Here is a 23891-nt window from a genome sequence, read left to right as displayed (position 1 = left end):
ACTCCTCTTACGCGCCTTACGGTCATGTTGCCAAGCAACCACTTACTAGCGGGACCTAAAACAGGACATCGGCTAATTTTAAGACGGTCGTACTCATTTATATCTTCTACTTATTTGTATAAACGAGAGCTACCAGCCTTTTTTGATTTGGCTTTGATTTGATGTTTCTTCATAGTGAGAAATATTGAAGAAAATTAGCTCCCAACTACGCTATGGGATGCTTAGCAAGATAAAAACGCGGATATTAATATGTAATTAACAAGAAAGCGTATTAAAGCGCAGAATAACAACTGTTACCGTCGCGTATATAGAATTTTTTTTCTTCTGTTGGTAAAATGGAAAGAACGATCTTACACGAAAGACCGTGAAGGCAGCAGAGTGGGAGGTAGCCTGACCAACAATTTTAAACGAGCGATACAAAGAGTTCCGCTGGAGACGCCTTGAAACACGGGACTTACCACCGGCAAGCTGCTACCATGTTTTTGCAAAAAATTGTGCTTTATTTGTCGACAGCATGTATGTTTTGCTACATGTTGGGACTGTTTCTCATGCTGGCGATATTGCAGTTTTCCTCACCAAGCCTTGCGAAGAAGTTCATACTTCGCATGGGTGAAAAGTTCACCATGACCCAGAATCCAAGGTTTAACTATGAGGATTGGGGTCTGACATTTATGTCCTTGGCATTTATTAAAACTGCTTCTTATCACATGTGGCTGTCTCTCGGAGAAGAGGCGTTTGTGGGAGGATCAGCTCCAGACTCACCTGTGGTCACTATGGACCGTGAGAAAACCAGCATCTCCAAGTATTTAAAAGGTGCGTTAAAGAAATCCAGACTCATCTGCTTTTATGCAATGCTTCTTTGCGCAAACATTGCCGTTTCTCTGCAGGCAACAGACCGCTAGTGCTGAGTTTTGGAAGTTGCACCTGACCCCCGTTTATGTATAAACTTGATGAGTTCAAGCAACTCGTCAAGGACTTCAGCGATGTAGCCGACTTTCTTGTGATCTACATCGCAGAGGCTCATTCAACAGGTGAATAAAAGTTGTTTGCAGAACCTGAAATTTGTGCGTGGAGACATGTGGCCAAAATATCACCAAGCAAGAAAGTGAAAGTTTTTTTGTTTCTTTAAGATCTGAATTCTGCTGATGAATCTTTAGTTTCATCAGCTTGAAACTAAACCCAGGAGATGCAGATCTGTGATTGGCTATTGGACATTTGTAATCCAGTTAGCATTCATCATCTCTATGAACACATGAACTACTTATATGCTTTCTGTTTATATTGTTCTGACGCAATCAAGTGAAAACGCACTCTCGGTTTCACTTGCAGATGGTTGGGCCTTTAAGAACAACTATGACATCAACCAGCACCAGAGCCTGGAGGACAGGCTGTCTGCGGCACAGGTCCTGGTTCAGAGTGAACCCCTGTGTCCTGTGGTTGTGGATGAAATGACTGATGTCACCACCATAAAGTACGGAGCTCTGCCTGAGAGGCTTTACATTCTGCAGACTGGGAAAGTGCTCTACAAGGTAAGATAGGTGCAAAAACTGGCAATTTCTTGAATAGTTTCTTTACGAGCTACTAATTAACGAGTTGTTTTTAGAGAGCAAAGAGCAACAAGGGCAGATTCTTTCACTTCCCACTCACTGCTTCTCTCACGCAATTTGAAGCCATACCAGCATTGTGGGCGTGAGTGCAATCTGCACTATCTCAACACACGCTATCGCGTGCGGTGCAGGAGTTAAAGAAGCATACACAAGGGGACACTTTTGGCATGGAACCAGGCTCATGGCAGCCGCACCAGATATGTAGTTTAGATGACAAAAACTTGTTTCTGGTCCTCTCGTTTGAATTAAATTAGTATCTTTATAAAAAAGTGTAATTAATTATGCTTTTAACATTTGTTACTATGTTCCTCAGGGAGGGAAAGGGCCTTCGGGCTACAACCCAGCAGAAGTGCGATCCTTCTTGGAGAAGATAAAATAAGAAGCTCTGCGCTTATATGAATAAAGGTTTCTTCTTATTAAGGGGTGGGTTTTATCTACATTCTAACCAGTATACATTACTTAAATAGTGGGGGGATTTTACAATCAGGCTCTCATGTAGTCTTAAAAAAGATATCAGCCTCTGAGCTTGAACTCTCCTCTCAGTGTTTATTAATGACGGCTACAGATTAAACCTTTGGCCTCTGGAGCTAGATGCATTCAAACACAGGGAGACAGTCCACTCAGCGGTTGTGATAAAACGGCGCGTACAGGAGATGTAATTTGTGTGAGCATGCATGTGATTTTGTCCATATTCTCTGGCCTTTTTGGTTGCGTAGTGGGTTTATTATGGCGCAGGTTTGTCTGCATTGTAACTGTAATTCCACTACATCAGCATGTAGTTCTATTGTTAGTCTTTCACATTAATCACAAAAGGTGTAGAAATAGTGTGTAACCTTTCTGTAGTCTTAAAAGAGATGTCAGCCTCTGAGCTTGCAACCCCCTCTCTGTGTTTCTTAGTGACGGCTACAGATTAAACCTCTGGCCTCTGGAGCCAGATGCATTGAAACGCAGGGAGACAGCCAACCTCAGTCATGTCATGTTCGTTGTATCACAGACTAGACAGCAGATGTAGTTTGCTTCCATATGTTCTTTGCTTATGTTGCCTGGCTTCTTCAGTTAAGATCCCTGAAGATTTAAGGCACTGAACGTTTTCCCATTTCCGGTGTCAGTTATCAAGTGCACACTTATGAATTCTCCACAGTTTCTACAGCTGGCTACTATTTACATGACAATGACAGTCAACACCTCTTCTAGCTGGAAGTCTTTGAACTATGTAGGTTAATTTATTATTGGACACTTATTGATTTGAATATTCTTGGATGTGAAGTCATCTGGTAGCACTCCAACATAAGAGTACTCAATTTGTCAAAGTAAGTCATGAAAAGAGACATGCAGCAGCACCGTATGCTAGCCACTTTGTGTTTGTGTTGTCACTGTGACTTACCCTTGACCCATTAAAAGAGAATATGATTGTTGCAAAACTCGAGTTCTCTATTATTACAAAAAATGCTTTCAGTTTTAATACCAACAAAGAGCAGATTTCTTCCACATGAGAATCTGCCTGTTGTTTGCTGCCTTGTCTGGAAATGATAAACTTTCTGCACTGTGTGTGGATTGCACAAGTTCAGATTCCTTTGAACACACTTTGCAGTCTGTACCCTATACATGTGAGCTGTGGCGCACTGCATTCAGCCATTGATGTGAGTTAATATCTAACTGTGTTATCTGCACATCAGATGATTTTGGCACCCAGTGTCCATGTTACATAATTGAATCTAATGAGGGTTCTTATCTAGGTGTAGTTGGTGAAAGAGCACAAGATAGCTTTCAAGTATTTTGATAAAATGTTGTATTGGGGAAAACAATCTGATTTTAATTTCCATTGAAGCATGAATAATTTGTAGTTTAAATGACTTCTTTCATGTTTTTGTTGTACATCAATGCTTAATTTACTTGCCAGAATACTTTTTGTGTTGTCTCATAAACACTAGTGCTAATACGAGTCTTGTGGCAATATTAAAAGCAAAACTTGTTGAACTGAAAGTTTTTGATATTCATTTTTTAAAATCCTGTTTTTAGAAGTATGACACAGATATGTTTTGAACAAAGGCTGCAGCTTTCATAACATTTCTTGTGTGACTGAAGTTGGAGGGTAGGTTTGGCTGCTGCCCAGTCAGGCCACATCCTGTGGAGGCTAGCCAGCAGCAGCTTAGCCCCATTTCCCATTGTTAGACAGGAACCACAACACTGTAGGATCCTCCCAACGATGAACTTTTGTCAGGATTCAGGTCTGAATCATAAAGTTTAACCAAACCATGGATGTGCAGTATGTGTGTCAAAGCAATAGGCATTTGCAAAGCATTGTGTGTATTGAAGCCCACTAGAGGGCAACATAAAGACATGGAGGGGAAAAAAAAAGATCATGCTCAAGTGAATCTTATATTAAGATAACAGATGCATCATTCAAGGAAAGTGAAGGATATTTAATAGAATAAAAACGTTTCATCAAGGGTTTGTAGATTCCAAGTGCTGCTCTTCTGGCCTTGTCTTGAAATTCTTAAGTTGAAGGTAGGAGAGGATAACAAGCTGCAAGTAAAAACATTTACAAGATGGAAGTGCAACAAAAATGAGTCACCATGTGATTGTAACAGCAGTTTGATGTCAAAAGCAAAGTGTGCTTGTCCTCCAAGTTTAGGGAAAAGCTGTACTTGGCAACTCCCGGAGCTTCCAGTGGCTCAGACTGCCTCCTCCAGCAGGTGGCAATAAATAGATCCCGGCTAAAATAAACACAGACGTCTAAAATGAAACTATAAAGACCCTTTGGAGCCACTCACCATTACGCCGTGAAACGAAGCTTGACGATCTCCCAGCAAAGGGTAAGTTGTGGGTTGAAAACTGTTGAAGGTAAATTCTTATATGGTGGTAAATGGCGTGAAGGTGGCTGTTTGCAGCTTAAATTTACTCTTACTGTACTGACAGTCAGTGTTGGGAAGGTTACTTTTAAAATGTATTCCATTACAGATTACAGAATACATGCCTCAAAATGTATTCTGTAACGTATTCTGTTACGTTACTCAATGAGAGTAACGTATTCTGAATACTTTGGATTACTTAATATATTATCATGCTTTTTACAACTACATGAATGTACTATTGCTGTGATTTATTACTGTTACTGAAGGTCCGCGGCTCCGAACCGTAGTAAAGGGACCTCTGGCTAATACGTCGGGTTCCGTGTCCGGCTGGTAGCCGAAAAATAGCTTTACTTTGTTGTCTGGGTCAACTTTGCTTGCGAGAGACAGAGAGAGAGAACGGAACTTATTGTTTCGGAGGAAAACACGAACACAGCGTACAGTCGAGTCTTAATAGCTTACTTACAACTGGGCTCGTCAGGCACTCTTCTTGGCTGCAGTGGTTATTATTATGTTTACATGCTTCCAGCTCCCGTTTCTGCTCGGTGACAGCTCGGACTTTTCCACTGGCCTTTTTCTCCCTCCTCGCGCTCACAGACACATAACGTGTATGGCAGTCCATTCTCCCTGCAGCACGGACTACACTGCCCATGATGCTACATTCTTTAGAGCTGTACCTGTAGCATTCTGCCTATTAGCTTAGCACAACAACAAAAAGGCGCTCTCTCACCCAGGAAACACGCAGAGAGAGAGCGTCACTCTGTAACCATGGCAACCGTAACGCTGCCGCCTGGAACAACAGAGCGTAGCTGTCAAACAAACCCAAAGAGTCCTGACCCGCGACAATATGAAACAGGAAAGTACCGCCGTGTAATCCATTTATTTCAACAAAGTAACTGTATTCTGAATACCACCTTTTTCAACGGTAACTGTAACGGAATACAGTTACTCATATTTTGTATTTTAAATACGTAACGGCGGTACATGTATTCCGTTACTCCCCAACACTGCTGACAGTCATGAATTAATCCAAAGGATAAACATTCATGATGCGACGTAAAGCTACTGACATAACTTTAGAAATCACACCATAATCTTTAAAGTTACATCGTCCAAATAACTCAGTGTATCTAAAAATGATTCCTTTGAGGCCTCCACAATCTCAGCTGCTCTTCAAGTGTTTCTTTGGCTGTGATTGTTTTATGCAGAGTAAAGATTTGTTGTCATACAGTGTAGACTGACGTCAATCCCCACTGCGAACCACAGTTACACAGTTCAAAGAAAATGTAAAATATTTCCTGACACGTTTCAAAACAAAGTAATTTCCTCCTACATGCACCTTTTAAACTGTGTTATTTCTGCTACATGGAACAAACTGTAACAGAGCTGAGCTGGTGACTGTCCCAGACCCATTGATGTCAACAGCTGAAACGATTTGTCCCTCATCTTTCATGCACAGCCGTTGAGCCAGAGCTGCAGTTTCCTTTGAGACAAAGGCTCCCTCTGGATTTCCTCTTGTTGATCTGGTAGCTGTGGACTACAGCACCCTCTAGCTTTAGTGAAAGCACCGATTAGCGAAGCCACCACTGGTCTGGTGAGGTCTGTGCACTGACTGCAAGCAAGATGTGATGACAACTCCTTTTTAAAGACACAGGACGTTAATCTGTGCTAGTAATCTTGGCATTTTTGATAAATAGAAGGTACACAAGTGGTAAATATAGCACTTACAGTTAAACACTTTTTATGGATAACTCATTTTCTAATGTAAGCGTTTATTTGTCCACAGCTTCAGCAGTATCTTCAAACCTGAGTTACTCTAATATTAATGTACGGTGAAAACAAAAACAGCCCACACGGTGAGATAAGTTATTGTAAAATTATATTAACAAGCAATCTTTCCTCAATTTGAAATAAAAAAATATCAGCAAATAAAGGCAACATAGGACAGATGTGTATAATGCATAATGTTCACAGGGAAAAAAAATGAAACAAAAATTCTCATCACATTTACAAGACTGCAGCTAAGTTTATAATGATGCCTACTAGAATCAGTTTAGAAAGCTTTGACTAACTGAATAACTGGGGCAATATATGTAGTCAAAGTTTGTATCAAAATATAAAAAAATATGCGGATGGGCAAGAGACGGGCAGGACCAAAGGGACGACCAGTGATACAGGAAGGAAGTATTAACCAGTATGTATGAGAGATTAAAATGGGCAACTCATCCATATATTCATCAACCAAATTGGAAGTAACACAGAAGGCTACGACGATGAAGCGCACAGAGTGTTAAGCACAGGCAGGTAAAGAGATATACACCACATCTTAAAGCAGGTGTCCACATAGAGAAGAGCAGCACTAGGTAGTATGTTGTACACAGATTCTCAGCACTCATGCACTCACTTTTTATGCCAAAGTCTGGCTTCCCTTGACAGCACGCGGCAGCAGTCCAGCTGTTTAAACAGCTAAGAGTGGCAGAGTAGCAAACTGTCAACAACAAAGCCCCTTTCAGACATGCAGTCCTTTCCCATTAATCTGACAGCACCCGCGAACGCGTCGGCTTCGCACCCGAACGGGCGCCCCGGTCACTTTTCTGCAAAGATTGCGACGGAAATCTTGAACTAGGTCCGACCTAGCACTTTCAACTTGGCACAAGTCTGAATGCATTAACTGATGCACAGGATTATGACTGCCCATATCTCTCGTCCATCTTTGATGTAGAGATTGCCCCAAACAGCAATAAAATATGACATGACATTTTATCTCATCGGAAGCTATTTTTCATTTTCAGTAAGGTGAAAACGTCGCTCTCTAATGCAGTGCATATTCCCGATGCAGAAGAGAGAGTCTGTGTTCAAAGGGCAGGGGCAGCTGTGGCAGAACGCACACACACTCGCGCACATGCACGCACGCACACACTCACTCACACAGACCCTGATCTTGGTAAAAATGTCACATCGAGTTAAACGTTCAACAGTGTGGCTACACTTCACTCGATGCCTAATGCTCATTGCCACGAATGCGACAATTCTTTTGCACATATGGTGAATATCTCACATACCATGGCTCTCTTTGCAACTGTCATGGTTACGTCTGAATAAAGCTGCGAGGAACACTGATGTAAAAGTGACCAAAGCCTAACAGAATGCCATCGCTTTGAGGGACTGATGAAGGCGGCAATGTTAAAAATCCCATGTCTGAAAAGGGCTTGAGAGACTGATCAATCTGGATCAATGTGACACTGTAACAACCACCGCTGCAAAAGGCTGTCACAATAAAAGCCATATTCTTTCACATCTTTTCCATTTTTAAGTCTCTTTAAATAGAAAGGTGGGCATTGGGTAGAGTAATACATTATTCAGAAAGGTGGCCACAGAGTAAAAGACAAATCCTCAGTCCTGTGTCAACCGATTTCTGTGACACAGTATGCATGGCGATAAGTAAAATGACAAGACAGAGACTTTCCAAGCTCACAATGCGTATGCAAACTCTCCAGTGTTTTAAGTGACAAAAGCAGATATTTCCTGCACATCTTGCACCACAAAGCAATCATTAAAAAGTACAAGAGGTAAACTTCCAACCTTTTTTCTCTTCGCACTAGGATTAAAGAGGCTGAGAGGACTGAGCGGGGTCAGGAGGTTCTGCAAAGAACATAAAACGTGTCATTTATGCATTTCAGTAGCTGGTTTTCTCACACTTGGGGTTGTGATAAATGGTGTAATTGTCCTTCATTTTGAGCAAGGAGCAGTAGTTTGCCAGCCATTTTGATTTCTTTTTTTGTCCCCCAATCAGCATTCTGGCGTTAGTGTGGAACCAAAATGGCGCCTGTCCCTGATTTGGTGCTGATGTGTTTGGCCATGTCCTACAGTGACTTCAGATCCTCGGAATGATGGCAAATCGGGTAGGGTGAAGAAGGGGAGGGGGGTCACACACTCATCGTCATGGTTGGAGAGTACTATGGAAACACACACGCAAGAAAAGGAAGCTTTAAAACACATCCATGTGTTTACTATAGTTTATAGTTTGCTTTATGTCCTAACTTGTGGCTCTGGCTTCATCACGGTAGAGCTACAGCTACAAACACTCCGGCGACTTACGTTCTCGCTCTGAAAGGAGTGGAGGAAGTTTCCACTCAGCTCCCCGTCATCCCTTGGGGTCCCAGGAGGATTGCTAATGCCACTTAAATTGTTTGGGGAATTCTAGTAACAAAGAAGACAAAGTTACCAGTTTAGTTTATCTGGGATAAAGCTTGAAAAGATAAGCAACACCGCATGCCTGCATTGGGGTTGTTTTTTTACCTTGTTCATTCCATCCATATCACCAGAACCTGAAAATTAAATCATGTGTGAAATAATTAAAACAATGTTCATGACCCGAGTAAGCCCATTTTATACAGTGAGCTCAGATAATAACAAGAACATGTGCTGTCTTTAACAGGTGGGGATGCAATCCAAACACTTCACTGCTGTGTTGGTTTAATGCATTGTGGTGAGTAGTGTTACCTAGTGATCCATTCATGTGGTGTGGTTCCATCCCAGCCATGGCTCCCAGGGGTCCATCAGAGCCTGGGCCCATAGGGAACTAGGGGAAGGAGGGGGGGTAGTGGCATGAACTCACTTGCTGTACGATTAGTTAACTACCAAAATTTAAAGTAAAGTGAATAAAAGTGCAAGCTGCCTGAAACCCAATTACTAAAGATTATAACAGTGCATTTATTTATTTATGCCATTATAAGATCAGCCTCACGTTCTGCTTAAAGTCTGTCTGATTCTTTCATTACCACGAGTGTAGGTGAAACAGTAGCCTCCAATATCACATATCACACAGTATAACAAGTGCTTTGCTTCTCTGCTGTGTATTCTTTGGTAAACAGTGACAGCGTGCTCTAGAAAGACCAGAATTACTAGTGTTTTACGTTAAGCGTGATGTCATGCAATAGGAAGTGGCATTTCCCACACACATTCAATGAGTCAATCTGAGGCTGTAAAAAGATACTTCTGGTGTCTTCTGTGGTAGTTTTACTCCCTTCATCAGCAGCATGAAGCAAAGTTATTATAGTTAACTTTAACTAAATTAATGAAACATTGTTGTTAATTGAAATTCTTTAGCTTTCTTTGTAACAAATTGGGAAAATGTATTAACACAACCTTCCTAATGACTCTTTTGAGCGTTTGTTGAGAGTTCTGGTGGTTTCTACATGGCTATGATTTAAGTACCTTCATATAGTGTTGCATATCTGTTGTTGTTTTGCCTAATCTGATTTTCCTCAAAATTTCCCATGGAAAATACCCACCTTATCTGACTATAATACACAAACCTCTGGCTGTGTGTGTGTGTTTGTTTCTTTGTCCTCAAACTCCTCTCAGACCACCAGGGGTTGAGCAATCCAACATCTTAGGCCCCTTGAAGGGTCTCATCTAGATCAGATATCGAAACTACCTAGTAACGTGCTAAAAAGCGCCCATTTTTAGCATTTATGCATCTATAATGCCTTATAAAAGGATCATATCAGTTTGTATTTAACAATAACATCTAATTTCCCAAAAAAAAAAAGCATGGATAAAATAACTATACATGTTTAGCAATCACCATTTTACCTAGCAACAGACTAAAATGGTGCATTTTTAACACAGAACTATATCTACCACCACATTTTCTACTTTTCCCAATGAGATTAAGTATATCAGTTTGCCAGCACCACAAACAGGACAACCATTACTGTAGCATGGGTATGTACTAGTGAAAACAATTAAAGGAAGAAAAATAGTAAGAACTTTGTTGTAACTTTGCTGTAAAAACTTACAAAATTAAAAACTAACCAGAAAATAAATCATTATAATAACAAAGCTCAGGTTTATGTGTCTAAAGGTCTTTCCATCTGCACTTGTGACACAGCCACAAAGGCAGTTTGATGGTGTACAGTTACAACAGGTTTCGTACCTTTATCATACAGTTGACACAAGAATAACGTAAAGATTTTATTTGTGTAATGAAAAGAGATAAATTTTCAGTACAGCGGTCCCTCGTTTATCGCGGCAGTTACGTTCTAAAAATAACCCGCGATAGGTGAAATGTACGAAGTAGCCAACTTTATTTTTTCACAATTAATATAGATGTTTTAAGGCTGTAAAACTCCTCACTACACACTTTATACACTTTTCTCAGACAGGCATGAACATTTTCAAATTTTTCTCTCAAAGTTCAAACCTTGGTAGAAAAATAAGTCCAGTATTATAGGATGAAACCTGAGGCACCCGCGGCTGCCTTTGACAGTGCAAAACGTTTCATCGACATTGTTGTGTTTATTGGGGAGAAAACGTACAAACATACAGTACAGCACTTCACAGTCACACTGCTAGCGATCGAAGATTTATGTAAATTTGACAAGCTGAACGCATTCTGTACTGTACAGGAGACGCGGCACGAGATTGACTGACAATGGTCTACAGCCAATCAGGACGCAGAACACAGTGCGCTGTAAAAAAAAAAAAAAAAAAGAAAGAGAGAAAAAAAAAAGCATGCAAAATTGCACGAAAAAAAAAATCAGCGAAACAGCGAGGCCGTGAAAGGTGAACCGCGTTACAGCGAGGGACCACTGTAATGTGTTTTGTCTGTAACGTTATGCTAAATATATTATTACTTCTGATGAAATCAGCAGTTCGGTTAAAGAAATAAAACAGAACTCACATTATTTCGGTTGCCAGGTCCAGTGTTGATCATGGTGTATAAATTGTCACCAGAGTTGTTTGAGTCTGACGGGGAAAAAAAAGTGTAAATGTACATTTGTGGATAGCGCAAGAAAAGGCTCAAGTTTAGCAGCTTAAGTCAAAGAAGCACTAACCTGCGGGGCTGGGCATGATGGGAGTGCCAGGAGGCCCTCCACCTCCAGATGCCCCCTTTGGAGAATGAAACAAAATAAAAAATGCATTAAATGTTATCCTTCTATGCTGTAATTTCTGTAGTGTGTGAGGGTTAAGACATCAGGATGTGTTCTCACCCCGTATGCACCAGGAGAGGGTGATGAGTAAGGCATCTGAAACCAAAGACATAAACATTACAGACCAGAAATGGGAGCACAAACCCTTTCCGTACCTCAAACTGTCATCATTCATCATTTGATCGTCCTAATACCATTATGGCTGTCTGTCCAACTGTCTGTGGAAACCATGACACATAATACTACAATTACATCCCACCCCACAGTAGAACCTTGTAGACCTCTGCAGCTCAGAGAGGAGATCTGGTTGCAAAGAATGAGCATTTCTCTGGGCTTATGTGTGAATTTGTGTGCCTGCATTTCTACTCACAGAGTTGGCATTGCTGGGATTGGGCCATGGCCGACCCGTTCCTGGGCCCCTACATAAGAACGCAAATGGAAATCTTGGTAAAATGTTGCACTTGATTTAAAATACATTTCAGACAATACTTAGAAATAAACAGCAAGCTCACATGTTCACTCCTGGCATGCCAGGACCCATGGTGTTGTGTGGAGGCCTCATCCCACCACCAAAGTTCTGAGAAAACAAACACAAAACAGCTTCAAATCTGAAACCACAGGGTAAAAATAACTACTGACACATCTGTTAACACTGTCAAAATTCTTTTGGTTTGGATTTGGTTGGCAAAACGAATACCTTCCTATCATAAGAACTAATAGGGTAAAAACCACTGATTCATCAAGGCAGTGATGATTGATTCTGTATAAGTAAGCAGCCTACCTGAGGGCCAGGCCCCATAGGCCCCATTCCTCGAGGGCCACTCATTCTCTGCATTGGCCCCAAGTTAGGATGACCTGAAGAGTAAAGGCATTCAAGATATAATATAATAATAATTATAAATGAAAATAATTCCACACTAATGCATGATGTGCAGATGCATGTCATTAAAGTGAAATGACACACACCTTGTGGCCGTGTGGGGTCCATGTTGGGCAGCATGGGATGAGGACCTGGTCCTCCGCCGGGTGGCTATTAGAAAAAAATTAAATATGAAAACTGCAGTTTGAAATTCATACAATTCTGTGGTGGGTGCGTGTGCAGGATCCCTACCTGGCTGGCCATCCGGATGGGTGGACCTCTTGGGCCTCCAGCAAAGCGAGGTGACATGAAAGACTACAACATAAACATACATTTAAATAAAGATGTGACAAATGTCTCTTAAAATGTACACCCGTTTCTAGGTTTCATGTTGTGTGAATACTGAAAGCAGCATAAAGCTTTAAGCTGAAACAAATGCCAAAGCATGAAGCATCAGCACTGAGAACCAGCCTTGCCACATGACTGCACATAGCAAAACCGGTGAAAAAGAAAGAGAATGAGAGAGAAAGGCAGCGTTACCTGACTGTGAGGTCCCATCATACTGTTAGGGGGAGGAGGCTGAGGGTGAGGAGAGCCCTGGGGACCAGGAGGACCCTGTGGCATCACATAAAATGAAGAGGCAAAGAGGACGATACAGGAGGGACAGTGGGGAGGATGAGACGAGAGAGAAAGGGAGCGAGAAACCAAAGTGACAAAAGAGGGACAGACAGAGAAGCAGGGTTACTGCAGGGCAGAGGACAGTTGGAGTGCAAGAACCAAAGTGTGGCGCAAAAAAAAAAAAAAAAAAAAATGTACAAAATATAATACTCTTGTTCATGTACCAAACAGTACGAGTGTGAGACTGAGCAGAGAAGAACAAGCAAATGACAGCCTTGAGTGACAGAAAGAGAAAGATGGAGAGGATGTGCGCTCTTTTGCCTGTCAGTCAAGACATTAAGAAGCGTGCTACATGCAGCATGTTATCACTGCTAATTTTCCTGAATTAACAGCATCAATTAAGCTCTATGCAATTAGCTTTATAACAACACTAAACACCGGCACTGTGTCACTAATGTTGCTGAACTGACAGAGAGAGGGGTCTAATTGAGCCTCCTCAAATTGCTCCTGGTAGGGAAAGTATGAGTGTATGCGTGCACTGATGGATAAACCTCAAAATTTCTATTCTGAGAATAACGCGATCACATAATCACTCACAGCTTTGTGGCTTCTGCTTTATAATAAATTTCTGGATGTGTTGTGAATAGTTTGGTCTAGTAGAGACAGAGGTTTACAACTTTATGTCACCTCTAACGAGTCAGTTCCACACAGCTGCCTGTGATAAGTTTATCTTCATGAGATATTGATTTACAGAAGGTGCTGCACCTTTCGATTTCTCCATTAGGAGAAAATGGCCTGGCCACACCTTCCTGTTTACAGCACAAGAGGGGTCCAGACAGATAGCACCGCTGTGATGTTTGCTACTAGCTCGCCGAGTACACGGAGCACAATAAAGGGGAAAGCGGCACAGATACCAGTGTGAGACCTACTGCTTCACAACACATGAAAAACTCTGCAAGCATCAAAATAATCCCTCCGCCCCCCCCCCCCCCCCCCCCCCCCCCCCCAATTCACAGGAAAATAATATTTTAGATTTTTATATGAAACAATAGTTGACATGATATATCAGTTGATATATCAAAAAGGGGGGGTAAAGTCGAGGGACATTCCCAACAGTAGCAGACAATACGAGTGTAGTTTATGGACTGACCTGGAAAAAGGCAGGTGGCATTGGGCCCCCTGGCATGCCATCACCAGGGGGCATCCCTCCCATCACGGGGCTGGGAGCTGCTGCTGCACTCTGACAAAGAAGAAAACAGGAGAACGAGTCAAGCTGCTGGGTTATGCTTTCAGTCTTTTTTTCTAACAACACTGTCCCACAACAAATACAAGGAGCAGGAAGAAACTCTCGGCAGACGTCACTTTTTACCAAGAAAAGCTCATGTGAGAAACTGGACTGCCACAGTGGCTGAATCTGAGCTTGATCTCAGCTGTAATGGGTTAATGGACAAAAAACCTTATCCAACTCTGTGAATAAAGTTCCATGCATTTCCTTTTTAAACCTAATTCAACCAACTGTCACCCACCCCCACACCCCTGACCTCAATAATATATTAATGGGGTCCTTATTGAGGTCTGATCCCTGCTGATTCAGAATCCAGTGGATCAGATAAGCATCAGTGGGATGCAGTGAGTCAGTGGCTCCAAAGTGCTGCTGCACAGCAGGGGGTAGCTGGGCCGATTTCCTGCTCAAACCGCAGCCCTAATTCACTAATGTGCCATTTGCTTCGGTCACACGCTCCTAATTGACTGAGTTTTTCTTCCCTGTAGCTGAAGCAATCTGAGATGGGCTAATGTCTTCAGAGCTATGGGGCTTAGCTTCCGAAGAACAGACACCAAGTGAGAGAAGAACATTCAGTCATATTTTTTTAATGCGTAGCTCATTCAGTGAAGTGTAGGCAACTATGCACTGACATTACAAGAATGGATGCATCAGCATCCACACTCACATATAGCTCTCAATGCCCAGAGCCTTACAGACATCGCTGGTCAATATCCAACACGCTCCCTTTTATCGACTGCACCTTCCCTAATTATATCTGCTCAGGCTGCCACTGCAGGGCCACTGTGAAATACCTCAGCAGGGAGAGAAGTGAGGCCACAGTGAAAAGTCACATCTCATCAGGCTCCTTCACCGCCAGGACGCAGGCAGCATAAATTCCACTTCTCTACTGAGCGGCGTGGAAAATTCAGCATGGTGTAAGACTGAGAAATCGTCAAGCGTTCATAGAATCTGGGGTTCCCTTAGATAGTCTACAGCTACATAAAGGCAAGCACAAATTAGTGAAGATATCAGTTGCTCTTCAGTTTACTGATATGCTTCTTCCCTCGTCTTGAGCAGTTACTCACTACTCGGCCCACTCAATTAGACGGGTTTCCTGTCAGAGTTTGAATAGAAAACCGAAGGCCAGTATTAAAAAGTAATACTGTGAGAAATCACTGAATAATATAAATTTACAAATGTACAAATAACTTCTAAGAATTAGAGCTAACCTAACTGCTGAAGCCTTTCATGGGCACTAGGTAACAATTATTAAAAATATACGAACATTAAATATACATAAGTACCATATTAAATGATACGATGCTGAGAGATGGTAAACATCCATACTGAGGATGTTTAACATAAGCACTAATATACTCTACGTGGTAAAAGCCAGAGAAACCTACTTTAAAAACGAAAACCAATAAAAACTCACTACTCTACATTCAAACAAGTTGGAGCAGTTAGGCTGGTTTTAATTTTCACCCCCCATGTCGACAGTAGAGACTTCCACTTCAGTAAATCTTCATGGTCTCTGGTCATTTATGCTCACAAAGGCAACACTTTGTATGAGCCTGTGTCCACAGTAAAACCTTAAAAACACATAGCATTTTAACGGTGCTGTGCAGGAAGGTGTGGCACTTTCCTTTATCCAGGATCAAAACAGTAAAATGAATCCATGTTAATTTAATTTGGCAGATCATATTTTTTCACAATGCACAGATCGACTCCTGCACCAGAGCTTTTGGTAAGACTTGCGGGTTGATCAGTGATGCCGTGCTTTAGCTTATGAATCTGCACATATATCAGTTTTTTAGGGTTCTTATCTCTGTTTTGCATGTGGAAACATCCATGATTCTGATCATATAGAGTAATCTAATCTATACAGAGTTGTGCACAATCCTCACAAATGCAACTCTGCTCTGCTGATGCTGTTTTACATTAATCTATTTTTCATTCTAAACACAGAGGTGAGCAGTTTAGAGTACTAAACAGATGCACTTTGGCTTTAATCAAACACATTTGCATTATATATTACATTACATATATTTCATCTGCTAAATTCTCTGGGCATGCCTTTCTATCAAAGCAAAATTAGAAAAAGAACTTTCACCTTCTTTAGTGGGAAGGACATGTTACAAGCAGAAAATATAACTGAATCATCGCATACATGAACACAACCCGTTTTGCAAGATTTAAACTGCCCAGGCAAGTCATCCACATGCAAATTAAACGAGGAGGATGTCAGGATCCTGCCTGACACATTTACTGACGTGGAAGAGTCACCAGGAAATAGTCAAACTTACACAGCCTCATTAACAAACAAACCAAAAACCTTTAAAATTTAGCAGCATTGGGTTTATCCTGACCAAAGGATACTTGCAAAACACAGATCAGGTGACTAACTGTAAGAAAAATAAATAATGAGTAGCCTGTCAAAGCAAATGCAGACCCACTTCCACACAGGTGTACTGCCGAGTACAATTAAGAAATCAGGATCCAATCATGCACTGCGGCATGTACAAAAATGCTGAGCGGGCCAGTTGCTTCTGATTTTGCATTAAGATAGCAAGAGCTATGACTCTGAAAGAGGGCTCACTATGGAAGCATATGTGACTGGAGCTTCAGTCTCCTGCTCAAGTGTCTAGTGTGTTAGTCGTTGTAGTACAGTAAGGTAAGATCTAAATTCTGGTCAATGAGAAAGACAGTGAAGATTATTGTTTGATACTACATATTTGATAGCTGTGATGCCCTTGTATTAGTGCAATATGGAAGGAAACAGAGGGCTGTTTCTTCCTCGGGTGACTGACGTGGATGTTATAGTTCAGCATCTGTGAATATGCCATAGTCCGCTTGGATCCAACGGGTGTAAATCTTACCAACAGCTGGTGAGCTCGAGGCTCAGTGCACCCTACTCAGTCTGCGCTGCCCACAACAGCATAACATTATAATCTCTGCCTGAGAACGTCAATAGCAGTGATCAGGCTGTGTCAGCAAAAACTCTTCATTGACAATTACATACACAGAGTTATTATAGTAGGCTCGCAGTGCATAATCTCCACATTACAAAGATCAATGCATATTTGACAGCTTAGTGATGTAAAAATGATAACCACTGATCTACAAAAATGCACACACAAAAAAAATAAGTGAGAAATGCATCACCCAACAGATGAACAAAATGATACAGGTTTGAAGCCTTGACCCCAAAGTGAAGGGATCCAGTGACTCTGTTAGACTGTGAGCTTTAGTTTACTTGTCTACTTAGAATTAAGGGTCACTAGAAATCAATAAAAGCTTACAATGAAAGGTTTCTGTCCTGATGTGAGGGCGGATTTCTTTTATGTGGGGTCAATAGATGTTTTAATGAATGAAAAATAATCTGAATCATAATATTCGGCCTTCGCAGTCATTAGATATTAAACCACTTTAACGCCTTCTTGTAGATGAATGTGGGCTGCAACACCATCATCATCATTAAAAGCCAAATGAGGGAAACAGGACAGAGTAATTCCCCCCAATTGAGTTTCCAGACTTAATTTCCGTGACGCTGTTCTAGCAGCATGTGGTGGCCCAACACCTTACTCTGATAGATGTTTTATATTAAGTCTTCCTTTAGTTTGCCACCCATCCCCACACAGTCTTTGTTATCACTATTACCATTTTTACTGTTTTATATGCTTGCTGCTTTAAGGTTTATGACAGGAAGTTAACAGCACTGTGACCAGTCAGGGACAACGCCACGGACTTGGAAGCCAGTGAAAGAAGTTGCAAGAAAAGAAAAGGAGCGACTGTTGCTTAGCATATAGAGATTCAAATCTGGCTTTTGATTAAGGCTTGAGTTGATATCCGGCTAAGGCTTTGTTAAGACAAAAGCTTTCCCTGGTTCCCCCCAAAAACAGGCTTAAAAAATACTCTAAAATGAAAAAAGGAAATTAAAAAAACAAACAAACAAAAAAAACAGGCAAATGTGATAACTTATCACTAGTTTACCTGTTCATTATTTTATATTATCCCCTTATGCTCAATGATCAAGGTTAACTCCTGAGTGTCTTTCTGGTTTCTCTCTTGAGCAACCACACGATTAGCAATTAGCGTTAGAGCAGGTGTACAGCCCAACAATAATCTAATGTAACGATAAATTATTGCAGTGAAGCTGAGCAGATACCCAAAGCCTTTCCGCCTTCTCTAGAGTTATTTTTGGGCCAATTTTCATATACACATAAGAATCCTTTATGACATGCTGGCTTTTCTATCACATTAGATTTTATTTAAGAAAAACAAGATCAAATAAAATATGTGACAGATTTTTTTGTTTTGTAATTGTCAAAAAAGTGTCTCACAAAATTTAGCGCAAGTTTTCTAAAGCATTGCCTGTCCTAGCGAGCTAACCTCGGAGGTGACACTGCAAAACAGAAGCGAGGCCATATCTAAATGATGCTCTGATATGTTGATGTGCAATTATGTCCACATGGGAAAGTTTTTTTTAAATCATTGATGCTGTAATACTGCTTAGAGGACTTCCACAGGACACAAAAAATTCCATCCTTCACCAAAAGTAGCAGACGTTATTCTTCAGACAAAGCCTCACAAAATTTATCAGATGCATTACTGATTTTCAAAACTGTAACAACTGAGAACAGTCACCAGCAAAGGCACAAAACAGGAAGTGAGGGGCCTCAGCAACCATCACATATATTGAATCCAAATCTAATGTATGGACTCGACACTACTAGGTTATCCAAAGGAGAAAAAAAAATTGTCTGAGCTGACTTTCAGTTTTGTTTGGTTTTATTTGCACCCTACTGAAGGAACTGTAGGTAAAACTGTTATTCGTAGTTTTAACTTCGTTTTCATTGTAACTTCCTGAAATGCAAAGTAATGTCATAAAGATTCATCGTTTTTTATTAATTTACTTACATCTAAAATGTGTATGTGTGCTCCAGTAAAGTTGCTCATTGGTTCTAAGTTCAAATAGCATAAACAGCTCTTAATATTACAAGCTTTAATTTTACATTTGTTAAAGAAAACGATATAAGGATTTACCTTTGTTTTATGATTTCTAGCCAGTTAGCACATTAGCCAAAACAGCCCCACAGTTAACCTAACAATTAAAATGTAACCATTAATTTCTTTTCCTTGATTTTCTTTGTCCTACCACGTGTGTGTGTGTGTGTGTAAGAGAGGATTGTATTTTAAAGTTGGGCTTTTTTTGTTACATTAAAAAACTGAAAGCAGCTGTTACTGTGTTTATCACAGAAAAAGGCTAAGCTACATTTATGGCTTGTTAAGTGGTTTATGTTCATACAATCCCTCTGTCTGGCCCCTCCAAAGCGAAACTGGCGTTTGTTTTGATCCTCTACCCTTAAGTAGCCCATTCCTGGAATGAGGCCTGCAAAGAAATAATGAAGTAAAACAAAGCTGTATTTAAGGTATTGACCGCAAAGTCATAAAAAGACGTCAACAATCTACATCCCTGTAGAAGAACAGAAACTGTTTGCCAGACTGAAAAGCTACGTGCATGGTGAGTTCCCAGGCATGTTATGTTAGATCTTTATCGTGTAGCTCTAAAGCCCACAGCTGTGCTTGCTGGACTGTTCCAAGGAGTCCAGTGCTGCTTTTGGTCTAAATAAGCTACGTCTCCCCAACGACTCTCTGGTACCGGAAAAGGGCAGATGTCTCAGTCCTGCCCCGGGCTACGAGGCTCTTGTCTGGGCCCTTTCTTACAACTTCCCAGGGGATTTTTCCTTTAAGACAGACAGACGACCACCCCCCACCCATCATGATTCAGCACGTGTAAATGTGTGTACTTTAAGGCAAACAAGTAATCCCAGCCAAGCAAATTCTCTTTGAATGCTTGAATCACTGAAGGAGGTTACAAAAGGCCAGAGTGGCGGCGGATGTGCTTGTGCTCCCTTTACAAAAACAAAGACGAGGGAGGGGGGTGGGACAAGGGAAGAGAAACAAGTAAAGAGGAGGGTGAGGATAACCAAGAGCTTGACTGGGGTAATTTTTAAAATATAATAAATCAAAAAAAGAAAGAAAAGAAATGAAGCTTTTTAAAGTGGATAAGAGAGAAATGATGTAGGCGTTTGAGCAGCAGCACAGACCACCCAACTGCCGGCTCATGAGCTAGCGTGCTCCTAACAGCCTCACTTCTTCCACTGGAACAGATTCTCAAAAGAAACCAGCCCTATGTTTAGCTTGTAAATGTTTAACCATCAATCAACATCATAAAACCCACTCTGGATCCTGACTGGATGCTCTCTTTCTCTCGCAGGTCCCCTCCACTTTACATCTCCCTCCAGTCTTCCTCCCCAGCCCCCTCCTCTTTTATTCCCTCAGCTCCTCTGCGGTGGTGGATGCTGGGCATATGCCACACTGCCACTCCCCTTTTTCTTTTTCCAATATGCCCCTCAGCTCCATGACAGCCATCAATCAGCCGCTGACGCCATGGCGACAGGGCCCCTGGGGAGCGTTCGTCAGGCCCAGCATGAATACGCCGGAGCTTTACGAGGGCTGCCGGCTAACAGAACAGCACTCACCTCCCCCACACCTAGACAAAGGCTTGGGTCCAAGGACTAGTACTGTCCACACACACACTTCATTGACCTCCCCAATAAACACAAAGAGAACCAACATCAAACTGAAGGGTAACCACAAGATGTCAGGGAGAACCAACCGTGCAGAAACTCTCAAAGCTCCACGCCACAGCAGCACACTCCCCAGACTGACATTTCACTGTTCCCTCATTTGCTTAATGTTTTCCATGCAAAGGAAATGGCTTCAGTCAAACCAAAAGATGCAACTTAACATCCTATTTTGTGTTTTTACTTCCTTTAAAAATGATGTTCCCATTTTCCCAGAGATTAATTTTCTCTAATTCATGTATGGAAATACAATTTTCCCAAAACAGACTCTCTGATCTTTGACACATTCAAAGAAAAGGACAAGCATATTCTACACAAGCAAGCAACCAGAAGCAATCAATTACCATTAAGTAGGCTAGTTGAATTAAGGCTGACTGTCAAACAAAAACGCAGTCTTTCCTTTGTATGAGCTGCAATAATAAGGAATGTGGTTACTGAAAGGGCAGAGCCACGCTGTAGCCTCTCTCTTGGCTCCCAGGTCACCTGCCAGATCAGGAGGCCTGTTACCCTGACAACCCTATCTGCCAAGAGCAGGACCAACATCTCAGTTTTAACCCCTTCCTGTCTGGTACACCACTAACCCGCCTACAAACTGCACTGTGCATCAATCATCCTAAGAGGACTCCTTAACCTCTAATGTCTTTCCTATGCTGATACAGCACAACCTGAAAAGTCTTTCTATTTTATTTACATCAGCAGCACCATGTTAATCTTTGAAGGCAGAAAGAGACATTAGGAAGGGAACGGCAGAGGCCATAGACATTCAGTTCACAGTTTCTTTTGATCTATGCAAGGTCCTTTTTAATTTTCTTTTTTTGAATGCTGACTCAAAGCAGGAAATGAAATGACAACAGCACCTCAAAACTGCATAATTATCAAGATGCAAAGCACCCATACCATGCAAATATAGAACTGCTATCGTAAGAGAAGCAATGCGCTACCAAACCATGCACATGTACCGAGTGACACCTCATAAATTCAGGATGTAAGGCTGCTCCAGCAGTTCTTCAGTTTCAAATCCATTAGGATTATGTCACTGCAGGTAATATGTTTCAACATGTATTGGCGCTACCACACATTCAGGCAGCTGGAGGTCTTTAACAAAAATGGAGCTGTGTGCATGAAATTCTCAGATGCTGTGCAGAACACACCGGAGGTTCTTCGTCTTCACAACTGAGGCAGCAGGGAGCTTGGGCTAAGGGGAGAGCACTTGACAGGTCTGACTCAGGACATGCTGACATCAGCATCATTTTCCCAGAAGCCCATAAAGCTCATGGTTGGGCGCAGCATTCAACCCACCAACAGATCATGATAGCTGATCATAAATCAGCAGCAGACACAAAGTGTTTAAAATTGCATTAGATGGTTAAATACAGCTACAAGGTGCTACAGGGAAAACATTATGACATAATGAAAAAAGTTATATATAAAGACAAAGTCTTTACATCACTTCTCAGCCTCAAGCACAAACCTATTGTCTTCTCCTGGTGAACAAAAGGCAATATTTGCAACTTGTAAGCAGTACTCACATAATCATGGAAAGCTTTTGCTTCACTGGAGTGGTCACATGTCTCTCTCCTCTCTGGCGCAGCACAATACAAGTCCCAGAAAACACTGTGGACAAGAGAGCTCATGAAGCCAAAAAAAAACAACCCCCAACTCACACACAAATGGACATTTTATTACATTACAAAGAGATGACACTTACCACCACCATGAATGTAGGAATCCAGGGGGTTCACCAAGTGTTATGTTTTTCTCCCATCGGATCTAGGACAGCACAATTTCAGTAATTATCTATGGGTGTCAGTTACACTTTAACAATACTGTCCTCGAAGAATAAAAATAAATGTGTAAAAATATAAAGGACGTGTTAATACAGTTAAACTTTTACCCTAAATGCCACATACCTCTGATAAAAAGGTCTGTGCAGACTTCTGTGCCCCTATGTGTAACAAATACTCATACACGTAAAGAGCCAACCTGCGGGGGAGAAAAAAAAAAAACAAATTTAGGTTTAATTTAACAAACTTAACCAAGTAGCAAAGCAAAATCACCAAACATCAGGTTGAATCTTCCTGTACGCGAACAATGAGTGATTAGAGTCGGGTAAGGCCCTCTGAACAATGGCTGCCAAAAAATTAAATTGGGACTCGTAAGCAAAGCCAAGGCTGGTGAAGACTCTCAACAATCAGGAGGTTAAAAGAAAGTGTGGAGGCAACGGCATAATTTAACGTCGTGATGCGAAACATTTAAAGAAAACAACAGCAGCCTGTTGTGTATTAGCTAGGTACAGTATCTTGGTGGCAGTGACGGGGCTGAGGGAAATTAAAACGGAGCCTATCCAGAGAGCGCAACAGAGAAAACAATGTACTGTAGCACGGCGATGTTATTGTTTTACCCTCTCCGCACCGTCGTCCGAATAACCGCAAAAATCTCAAACAACTGCCGATAAAAACGCAAGTAAACTACAACCGGAATCGGCTGGAAATGTGTACAAAATCAGCAAAAATCTACATGGAGCAGAACACAGCTCAAAGGAGGAATGGCGAGCAGACAAGGCGGTTCATTCAATTGCATTCTCGGTAAGAGGAAATCGCCTCTTGCTAGCCTGTCCAGCAAACAACAGAGAGCAAGAGGGAGCAACTTACGAGGTAAAAAATACACAATAATAAACGCTTCTCGGCTTACTTTTCTCGTGCTTGGCTGTCCGACGGCACCGGGGTCCCTTTGCCTTTGGGAAACATTGTTTTGTTTGGAGGACGCCCGCCTTCTCTTTCTTTTTTTTGCTATTTCATCTGTCAGATCATCGCGGCCGCGACCCTCTCGCACTCCAACCGCACTCCTCCTCAACCCGACGACTCAACCGAGCCTGCTCCGGAGGAGGGGGAGAAAGAGGCGGAGCCACGTCTGACTGACGCTCCCATAGGCCAATAGGAACATAACAATCGCCTTAAGGTCTGCCTTTTCGTGCCTACTGTTTACTGGTTTTAACGTCGGTTTCTGCGATAACAAAAGTGCGCGATTTAGCGCACAAATCCACAGTGGAGGCGTCGTTTCGTGACTTTCTTACGCTTACAGTGTAAATAAAGCATTCTGGTAA

General features: G+C 41.6%; 2 protein-coding genes across 4 annotated transcripts; one reads left to right on the top strand and one right to left on the bottom strand.

Annotated features, from left to right (window-relative positions):
* The first annotated feature begins 407 nt into the window (after positions 1 to 407).
* dio1 (iodothyronine deiodinase 1) lies at positions 408 to 3602 on the top strand. Of its 2 annotated transcripts, XM_063467315.1 has the most exons (4): positions 408 to 813; positions 888 to 1031; positions 1330 to 1529; positions 1921 to 3601. In XM_063467315.1, the coding sequence occupies exons 1-4, from the start codon at positions 477 to 479 to the stop codon at positions 1984 to 1986; spliced, it is 747 nt and encodes a 248-aa protein (XP_063323385.1). In that variant the 5' UTR covers positions 408 to 476; the 3' UTR covers positions 1987 to 3601. The 2 variants fall into 2 exon arrangements, with proteins under 2 accessions (XP_063323385.1, XP_063323386.1); XM_063467316.1 differs by lacking the exon at positions 888 to 1031 and having other exon boundaries at positions 1921 to 3602.
* Positions 3603 to 6283: 2681 nt separating this feature from the next.
* Positions 6284 to 23783, bottom strand: ssbp3b (single stranded DNA binding protein 3b). Of its 2 annotated transcripts, XM_063465910.1 has the most exons (18): positions 23480 to 23781; positions 22699 to 22771; positions 22497 to 22558; positions 22318 to 22402; positions 14025 to 14114; positions 12797 to 12871; positions 12509 to 12571; positions 12364 to 12427; positions 12179 to 12252; positions 11910 to 11974; positions 11768 to 11816; positions 11458 to 11493; positions 11302 to 11356; positions 11148 to 11212; positions 8963 to 9041; positions 8759 to 8787; positions 8558 to 8659; positions 6284 to 8415 (listed from the first exon to the last, which is right to left on the bottom strand). In XM_063465910.1, exons 1-18 carry the CDS (start codon positions 23533 to 23535, stop codon positions 8386 to 8388), a joined length of 1152 nt encoding a protein of 383 aa, XP_063321980.1. In that variant the 5' UTR covers positions 23536 to 23781; the 3' UTR covers positions 6284 to 8385. The 2 variants fall into 2 exon arrangements, with proteins under 2 accessions (XP_063321980.1, XP_063321981.1); XM_063465911.1 differs by lacking the exon at positions 12797 to 12871 and having other exon boundaries at positions 23480 to 23783.
* Between the last annotated feature and the right edge of the window lie 108 nt (positions 23784 to 23891).

The sequence above is a fragment of the Pelmatolapia mariae genome, linkage group LG23 (genome assembly GCF_036321145.2).
Source record: "Pelmatolapia mariae isolate MD_Pm_ZW linkage group LG23, Pm_UMD_F_2, whole genome shotgun sequence".
Classification (NCBI taxonomy): Eukaryota; Metazoa; Chordata; class Actinopteri; order Cichliformes; family Cichlidae; genus Pelmatolapia; species Pelmatolapia mariae.
The sequence above is the reverse complement of the archived record's forward strand: the minus strand, read 5'-3'. Positions and strand labels throughout refer to the sequence as shown.

Coding starts and splice junctions, on each gene's coding strand:
- dio1 (XM_063467316.1), top strand. CDS start 477: ATGTTTTTGCAAAAAATTGTGCTTTATTTGTCGACAGCATGTATGTTT. Junction 814..1,329: donor CATCTCCAAGTATTTAAAAG/GTGCGTTAAAGA, acceptor TTTCACTTGCAG/ATGGTTGGGCCTTTAAGAAC. Junction 1,530..1,920: donor CTGGGAAAGTGCTCTACAAG/GTAAGATAGGTG, acceptor TATGTTCCTCAG/GGAGGGAAAGGGCCTTCGGG.
- ssbp3b (XM_063465910.1), bottom strand. CDS start 23,535: ATGTTTCCCAAAGGCAAAGGGACCCCGGTGCCGTCGGACAGCCAAGCA. Junction 22,772..23,479: donor GACAGCCAAGCACGAGAAAA/GTAAGCCGAGAA, acceptor TCTCCCCCGCAG/GTTGGCTCTTTACGTGTATG. Junction 12,572..12,796: donor TGATGGGACCTCACAGTCAG/GTAACGCTGCCT, acceptor TTTATGTTGTAG/TCTTTCATGTCACCTCGCTT.